The 9,160-nt window shown below is 52.9% G+C and overlaps 1 protein-coding gene across 1 annotated transcript; it reads left to right on the top strand.

Moving 5' to 3' along the window:
- Positions 1 to 5,263: 5,263 nt before the first annotated feature.
- On the top strand, positions 5,264 to 9,144 carry EMWEY_00023090 (hypothetical protein, conserved; the record flags this gene model as incomplete). Its single annotated transcript, XM_013480754.1, has 4 exons — positions 5,264 to 7,225; positions 7,385 to 7,453; positions 7,674 to 7,777; positions 7,917 to 9,144. 4 exons carry the CDS (start codon positions 5,264 to 5,266, stop codon positions 9,142 to 9,144), a joined length of 3,363 nt encoding a protein of 1,120 aa, XP_013336208.1.
- Positions 9,145 to 9,160: the final 16 nt, after the last annotated feature.

Raw genomic sequence — 9,160 nt, 5'->3', positions numbered from 1 at the left:
ATATACTTGTCAATGAGCTTGGCACCGGCACGTTGTAGAGCTTTGAGGGTGCGTGCTGAACTCTAGCAGCACTGGAGAAACGTATGTTGGTTTGTATGCCGGGAGGCAGGTTGTGTCATCTTCATGCGTTCTCGTATACGCAACTACCCACCGGCCAGCCAGGCAACGAAAAGCATAGTACTCCCGTACGTGGGCTGTTGTATCAACTTGTCTTGTTTGGCTGCAGTTCCATCATGGAGTACTTTGTTTTGTGGCAAGCCGTCTCCGCTTACATTATTAGGTAGTATGTCAGGTTGCCCGTAATGCGCAAGGGAAAGTCGAAGGCTGTTGCGCACTCATGCAACCCATCGCTCTTTATCAGCGGGCCGAAGATTTGGTACCATCCACTGTCTCCTCCAGTGCTTCTGGATGTCGGGACACCGGTGTCGGGTGGCCAATTGCCTCCCCTTGGAGGTGATAGCAACACACGGCTGGGATGTGTTGAACGATAAAACACTGTCTCCTCCAGTGCTTCTGGGTGTCGGAACACCGGTGTCGGGTGGCCAATTGCCTCCCCTTGGAGGTGATAGCAACACACGGCTGGGATGTGTTGAACGATAAAACAGCCTTCCGAGTCACACGGCCGTCATATACTTGCCAATGAGCTTGGCACCGGCACGTTGTAGAGCTTTGAGGGTGCGTGCTGAACTCAAGCAGCTCTGGAGAAACGTGTATTAGTCTGTCAACCAGGGAGTAGGCTCTGTCAACGTTATTGGTGGAGGCATGGTCAGGCGCGGTAAGGGTTTCTCGCGCATAATCTGCATCTGCCATGCGTGAATTCATTTCTGTGGTCTCTTTTTTTTTCGTCTTCTGGGTCCTGGCGAGGTTGTTGCAGGCTCGTGTGTCGCTGACTTGGTAACTTGGCTGCTGCGCCCAGGATCTACGTGGGAATGGTTGGCTATCTGGATGGCGGATAAGGTGTCTGTCGATTCCGTAAGTCCATTTTGTATGTCGGACCCCAGGCTGAACGCGGTATTTATTTGGTAGACCCTGCTGTCATCAACCAGAAGGAGGAGGCTGCTAGTGCGGCTGGGCATGCCGCGTTGTTTTTTCTTAGCAATGTTGCATCCGTCGAAGCCTCCAGGCGTTTGGCATGCACGAAAGTGAGACGATTCAGGTAGTTGAATGTGTGGCGCTTGTCAGGCAGGAAGCATGCTCCGCTGCATTTTTGGTATCAGTGGTGAGAGGAGCTTGCGTGGCTTTAAAGTAGGCTGGAGAAGCACTTCTAAAGGCTTGCTAATGCTTTTTCGCTCTAGTACCTCACATTCGCCAATTCTGTTTCGCTATAGAGCCCTCGGGACCACGTCTCACCAGGCTGTGGGTGGAATGCAGTAAGGATGACATGCCCTGCATTGTACATCAATATTTCTGCATCTGGCCCTTGCCTCTCCTCTGTGGGACCTTAACATTCGGTGCATGATTTCGAATGTATTCCTAAGCGGTGTGGCCACTGCATTTTGCACTGTACCTTTGTGCTCTTGCGATTGCGCAAGAAGGGTTTTGAGCAATGACTGCTCCGTATTTCGGCTAGCTGCTCGACGTTTTGTTGGGCAAACTCTCTTGTTGCTATGATTGGACCCGATTATACCATTTACTAACGGCTTCTTGATTCGACCTGCACCACATTGTTTGCCTTGTCGACTTCGAATTCACCAGCCTTTTAGAATGACGGCGAGCACTGGAGTTTAGCATCCCGGCCCAGGGTCCCACAACGCAGACCACCTTTAGATCACAGTCCGCTGACGCAGTATCATCAAATCGCCTTTCGACACAATGTTTCTGTGCTTGCATCTCGAGGGCTGAGGACCGAAACTATCGTTGTGTAGGTCCTTGATACGCTAGACAAGGTTATACCACTATAACAGGATCTAACGACCAAACGCTAGTGTTGATATTGAAATAGCAGTGATTACCCACAGGGATGGCATGGTTTATGAAGGAGCAATTAGTGATTACAGAATCGGCCCAAAATGTCGGACTGTAAATTTGTGGTAAATTAGGTCTTATCGTGAAGGAAGGGCCGAAAACCCGCGGCAAGTATATATACGTGGAATGCTCCCCCGACCACGATCACCAAGTGGCAGCACGTTTCAACATGGAGAAGAATTCTTCTTACATTGCTTTCCTTTGGCGATATATGCACAAAATCACCGAAAACAGTCTGCCTAGCCTATTCGTTCGGGCATGGCGGTGCTGGAACAAAGTAATGCGATGCCTCATCGTTAGCCTAGGACTCCGATGAGCAGATGTACAGTCACATGCTTAGAGCAAATGTTTCCAGAAGAATATTTACCCCTGTTTCCGTTTCCAGGTGTCCTGAGCACAGCGGTGAAGACTGCTAACGTTGGCGAAGTGATCTGACCGTTGTAACGTCTGTCTCTCCAAACCGCGCCGAACGGTAACTTCAGCATCCCCACACCTTTTCCGATACATGCGCTGGCACCCTAGCCAACTGGCAGAAACTTTTTTGTCTCTCAGAAACAACGCGCACATGTATATCAAAACATCCAACAACGTTACTCACCAGCCTACAGAAACCCTGCCGACGCCAGACCGCTAAGCCCTACATGCAGCTCAACATGGTATGAAGGCATGCGCCTGAGTCTGAAGCTACAAAGAGTATGATACATTCTAAAATAATGGGTGCATCTAGTGTCTGATACCTGAAGGGGAGTCGCCGTGGACGAAAGACGCCGACCCGGCACAGCTCCCGACGCCTAAAATTCAAATGGAATATAAACGGGCACCAGAGGTTCCCCGTAGAACAGAATGGATCTGGGAATATGGCATCTCTGCGCAGATGAAATATTCTTTGGATTAGCCGATATGTCCCGGATTGCACTGAACAATAGATAGGTGGCTGCTGTGACTGAAGGTGCCTTGCCCGTCAACTGCCTGAACGGATAAGTTAAGATTAGGTGGGATCTTGCACGAAAAAATTTAAAAAGAGGGAGAGCTGAAGTCTGCCTACACGGAACAACGCTCCTGGGTAGAAGAAGAGAACTAAGGCGCAATTAAGTATTTTGCTAGTAATCGCTAGGGCACCCCACTTCAAGGTGGAGGCTCAAAATGTGAGTTTTTCTAGTAAAAACTAGCGCCTAAGTATATTCGGCAGGGAGGCACACTGCGGGATCGCCGACTGGTTGTGTCCATCCAGTGAACACCAAAAGAAGCTAGGTCCAAGACCCGATTTGGTCGGGCTTGGGAAGTGTTGAATGCGGTGCACGAAAGCACGAGTAATTGCAGCTATATCAAAAGGGAGTGAATAGAGAATTCAGGAGGCCGTCTCATGTTCGAAACCTTTCTTACGCAGAGACAGAATTGTCATCTTTGTTCGTAGTCCCGTTGAAAATTCTACTTCCCTGTCTTCCCAGGGGCAATTCTTGTCCATATGCCTCTGAACAGGGACTTCGTGGTGAACAAACTTAAATGCGTTGGTTTATTCCCTGCTCCCATCTTCCTTACCTCGCCACACATTGGCGTGCCAAATTCCCAGGGCAGCTATGTGGCCCCGACCTGCCTCTAGAAACTGTGCCATCGAATGTTTATACGTCAAATTTTGACTTAGCGGACACGCCCAATTCGTTTTAGAATATTTGTGTGATGGACAACAGCAATGGCATGCTGAATTGTCGGGGTCCCCTAAATGAGCAGCACAGACCTGCGTACCCCTCTCGACAGCCGAGTACTATTTGATGGGGATTCTCCGCAAGAAAGTTTGGTAAACATACACAGATTTGTGAAAAACATAGGCAGAGGAAATGCTGCGTTGTTCACTGCGTCGTGCCTCAAACTGGGCCCCCCCTTTCGGGGGGGGTCCCCTCTCAATTGTGACCCGGCAGAGAGTGTAGGCGCTTCTCCAGATCCGTTTTCTTTTGCTTCCCTTTTTTCTTCCCATTGGCTCTAAAATTGTGATTCCATAAAGTTATTCAGCTTTTGGGGAGGAAAGGAAAAGAAAGGGAAGAGATAAAGGCCTTGGGCCAGCTGTGCGCGGAGTAGCAAGTGAAGGTCCCCCCCTGCAGCAGCCGCAGCGTTGCTGCTGTGAGCGGCTTAGCCTTCAGTTGCCTGGGCTGAAATACTTGATCGAGCCCTACAAACAAGCTCGCGCGTTTATTGCCATCCATGCAGGTTAACGGAGGGCCGGGCCGGCCATCTTTCTTGCGATTTGTTGCCCCAACCAAACACACGGCAGGAGGCTCTCTCACCTGGCCGTGCCAAGGACACGAGCGGGGTGACAAGACAACCTGCTAGCGTAGTTGTCACGATACCTACTTTCCTGGGGAAAATCTCCTGTTCCTCCTATCCTTGTTCCATTCCCTCCCCATAGAAGCATAAACGTACCCTCTTCAACAACAAAGCCGTGAGGCGGCCGCCCCAGGGCAGCGCGACATACTCTCCCCGCATCTCTGTTCCCCCTGGATCGTCTCTTCTCCTTATTCAATCTTATGCTTTCTTTTTCTTTATTTTTGTTCTGAAGAAAGAAGGGAGTCGATGGGCCAAGGGCCTAAAGCCTCTTGATGCACAAGCGGTGACCTCCCCCCGTCCGGCTGCCTTGCAGCAGTTGCGCCACCATTTAAGGGGCCCCGTGTTCTCAAGGGGCTAATTCCATCGTGTGCCCTGTTATCTTTTTGCAGTTTTTAACTTTCTTTCGAGATACGACGGGTCGGCCCGTCCACATGTGGACACCTGCAGGCAAGCCACCCCGCGGCGGCGTGTGAGGCGGTGTAGCGGAGTCCTGTTGGCTTCTTTCTTCCGCTTCTCCCTCTCTTTTCCCACTTACTTATCGGAACCTCTTCTGCGCATCGCGATTCTTCCTCGTCTGACCTTTACAGAAGGGGCTGATATCAAGGGCTCAAGAGCAGCCCCGCCATACGGAGCATTCATCTAGTCGAACGGCACCGTCGGCTGCAGCGACTGCTAGTTGAGTGAGGGGTTAGAATTGTGAGTTGCACAGTTGCGCTCTGCATAGCCTGTAAGGTTCGTTTGGTTCTTGTGTCCCCCCGGTGCCGTGGGCAATCTACCTGCTGTTTTCGCGCATGCAGAGTCAACTGTGGCCCCATCAGCAGTTGTTGCATTTCAGTCATTCCTCACGTGTGTCGGTGGTTCCTTTCTCTCCTGAGTCCACGAGCTGCCTTTTTAATGCATCTGGGGAAACAGAGAGATACGCATCAGCAGGATCAGTTGCAAACGAGTCAGCTATCGCCGAAAGCACAGCGGCAGACACATGCACAAAGGCAGCTGTTTGGAGCCCTCGGCTCCAGCCTCGATCGAGGCAACTCGCAGTTACTGCCTCACTCGAGAGTTTTTAGGTGATGAGGCTGCAGGCCTAGGAGCTGCTAAGCGTGCCCGGAAAGGCTTCAGGCCCGGCGGGGTTCCGCCCGGTGACGGTGACGCTACCAAGCGCTTGCGGGGCCCTGTAGAGGATAGCTTTGCTTCCACGAGTGCTTCTGCCGAAAAGGATGCTTCTGATTCGTCGGGAAGAGCTGCTAATGGTGAGGAAGACAGGTGGCGGCTTCTGGAGCAGCTGTCGCAGGCCATCCCAACTGCAGGGGCTTTGCTGCCAGACGGGCCACCGCAACCCAGTCAGTATGAGGAAGCCCCGCAGTCTGCTGCGAGCGAGGTGCTTGATTGGGAAGCCTGCAACCGCGCTCTGGATAGACTTGTCAGGGCCAGCAAACCCCAAAGTAACCTGGCTGTTGAGTGGGACTCCGGCTCTACAAACCACAGTAGGGACCTCGGTCTGTTTGAACTGCCCATTGAGACGAACACGGACTTTCATGAGGCCTCAAACAGTCATATGCATGACCACACAGAGCATCTGGAATCTCTTATGGGGCACCCTACGGAGTCTTTGCTTGTCGCCAAAGGGGAGCTGGGGCCCAAGCGGACTACTAGCAATGCAGCCGATCCAATGAAGGAGAGACAAAGAAGGGAACTGCAGCATAAGAGGACGCTTGATCTGGCCTCACAAATAGTGTCAAGGTTTAGGGGAGCGCGTCGTCCTGGTGTGCTGCAACTGTTGCACCGGTTCTTCTCGTGCAGCAGCCGGCAAGTGCGGGACCCTCAGGAACTTGAGAAGCTTGTGGGCGCCTGCTGCTACATCATAGCGCGGCAGCAAGGGGATGACATGACACTTAACGACGTAACTGCACAACTGGAGAGGCGACAGGGCTCTAAAGGGAGACAGCGCTGCCGCTGCATTAGCCGTTGGGTGGTTAAGGTGTGCGGCAAGCTGCAACTGAGGTGTCTGCCTAGACACGGGGACGCAGAGGCGTTGGCCTCGAATGCTCTGAGGCGCATCTGCTCTCATCTCAAGCTGTTGCTTACACAGCAGGAGCAGCAGGAGCTGCTGCTGCTGCAGAGTCTGAAGGAGGCATACAGGCAGTGCCTCCAGCAGGAAGCAGCAGCAGAACCCGTGGATGACAACAGCCAGCAGCAGCAGAAAGATGCAGCGCTTGCAGAACTTGACGACGAGGATTTGCTAGGGCTGCTCTTGCTACAGCAGCAAGAGGAAGCCGCTGCAAACCCTGTTGCTTCTGTTGAAAGTGGGTTGGGTTCTCCTGAAAGGGACATTCCTGATGTTGATGCATTCTTGAAGCAGTTTGACTCAGACTGCAGTGCAAAGAAGTCGCAAATCGAAGATGAGGCGTGGGCACAGCCACCGACAACAGAAAGCGTGGTGTCTTTGGGCCCAGACGGCTCGTTGCAATTGTCAGTCCCTCCTGGGCGAAGGGCAGGCAATGCAAGTTCCCGTTTGGGAGAGTGGGACTCCTTGGTGCCATCCGATGCTTCTTTGTTGGGAGGGGAGGCAACAGATCCTGCTGCTCTTGATGCGCAGATGCAGCAGCACGAGTGCGTGTTGCGGCTGCTGCGGCTGTTGCCCAGTGCACAGCGTATCAAGCTAGACCATTCGATATGGCTGCAGAAGCAGAGAAAGCTGGCGCTGCAGCAGCTACGTGAGCAGTCCACGCTTGTCATCAAGTGTGTGGGGCTTTTGCAGCAGCTGACAAATGTAGCATTTGCTGCTGCAGCCAAGAGAGGTTGTTTGCCCGCGCCGCCAGCCGTTCCTGACACCGCCAGTAGGGATGATATTGAAGCATTGGAGGCATCGCAAACTGAGGCAAAAGCGACAGAAGCGCAGCTAGGGATGCCTGCCGAGGGAGAAGATCCACTTGATGAGCACTGGGTAAATTTCTGTTCTGCTTGCTCCGTCATACGCTGCTTGTGTCCTTGGTGCCGAAATTGTGCGAAAAAGGCAGCGGATCAGCCTACAAAAGAGCCACAAGGGGGATGCCAGACAGCATTGGGAGACTACTGTTTGTGTGTCTTCTCCTTTTCTTCGCAGAGAGCCTGTGGAAGATGCGATGCGATATCTACGGCAGCCCATTTCGTAATCGTTTTCGAATGTCTCCAAGTCGGTGCACTTACCGGCCCTTACGAGGGTCACTAGTTGTGTTGATTGTAGCAAGCTACCATTGCCGCTCCCAGTCCCTTTTTTTTCATACATTCTCTTTATCATTGTCCCCCATTTGCATATCTCGCCTGTTGCAAGGTCGGTGTCTGCTGGTAATATAAGCAGCCTGGAGCTCTTTACGTAACAGCGATTGGCCGGTACATCTGTGTTTGCCGCTCAGGTTCCGGTTTTTCAACGTGTCGTCTTGGAAGCCCTCGAAGTGGACCGCCGTAGCGTCTACAACAGGCGTCGCGAGCAGCTTCATTTAGCTCTAAGCATTTTTCGGTTAGCGATAGCTGCCTGGCCTAGTTTCTTCCCCACATCTAGTTTCCCTGTTTCTCTTCATCGCCCTTTGTACATTTGCATATTTTTGCGGTATGAAGATAGCTCTGGGGAATTTATGCTCTGATGCTTGGTGCTGCAGAAGACTTCCCGGTGCAGGCGACGTAACAATAAAGACATTAGGGAAACTGTTAGTGAGTGCAGTTAGCGACCAGGAGACAACGAACAAGCTACTACGGATAGCTGAGACTGTGCCCTTGCGAACACCGGCTGGTGAGGGCCTGGACAGTCCTTCCGAAGAGAGACCAACTGATGGCTGTCCCGTCAGTGGTCACCTGAGCAGCCAAACCCTTTCCCGAATCAGCGCGGAAGAGCTCTGTTCAAGAGGCAGCGGCAGCGGCAATCAGCGCGAGCAGAGCCCCGCAACGCTTCCTTCCCCTTCTGCTCCATCGCGGTCTTCAGGATCCCTTGGGGGCTCGCTGAATACCAAAGATTTATGCGATGCAGCAACCGCTAGCAGCACTGCTGCTGCTGCAGCTCTGCGAGAACTGGAAGATGGCGACCCTATGCTGTCCGAGACACCGATGGCCCGTGTGGTGTCTCTACAATATGAAAGGACGCAGCAGCGATGGGTTTGCAAGTGGAGGGAGGGGCTGGGGACAGGCGGCCGGTGGCACCGTCGTTGCTTCTCTGTTGTCAAGTACGGGGAAGACGGGGCTCATACGTTGGCTGCCGCTGTAGCAAAGAAACTCAGGGATAGACGGAACCAAGAGGTAAACGGATTGAAAAGTGGAAGCACCCCAGCTCCTGATATTTCACCACCTGCAGCCGACGTTACTCTCAATGGCGGTTCATCAAAAAGGGGCCTGAAAGGAGCTATGCCGAGTGAGACACCCACCCCTAATTCACGACTCGCCGGCAGTGCCTGCCGGGCACGCAACAGGCGAAGCGCTACAACAGCGCGTGTAGCGGGAGCCGATGCAGGTGGGCCGACGCCCCATGACGCCGAATCATCGTACCCTTTTTCTCATATTGGCGAAAGCAAACGGGAGTCCGTCCTTGCAAATATTTCGGCTGACCCAAATCTTTCCACAGTTGTGGCGTCGGCTGCTTACAGCGATGAAATGGAACGCCTCGCCCAGTTGTTACGGAAGGCGAGAAGCAACCCGTTGCTTGCGAAGTGGTTGGATGAGAGGGCGCCACCTCCTGGAGCAGCGGCGCTGCGTGCGGCAGCCGAGTCAATCGTTCCTTACCTTTCACTTCAGGCGGAAGCAGACAAAGCGCCAGCTGGAGCTCCTGTCTCCTTTCGCCAGCAGCAGCACGCCCTTCACAGGAGAGGGAGAGTGACGGGAGCGAGGGAAGGCATGTAACTGGGTGTGCAACCCT

This window comes from Eimeria maxima, genomic scaffold, assembly GCF_000499605.1.
Source record: "Eimeria maxima Weybridge genomic scaffold, Emw_scaff229, whole genome shotgun sequence".
Lineage (NCBI taxonomy): Eukaryota > Apicomplexa > Conoidasida > Eucoccidiorida > Eimeriidae > Eimeria > Eimeria maxima.
The sequence above is the reverse complement of the archived record's forward strand: the minus strand, read 5'-3'. Positions and strand labels throughout refer to the sequence as shown.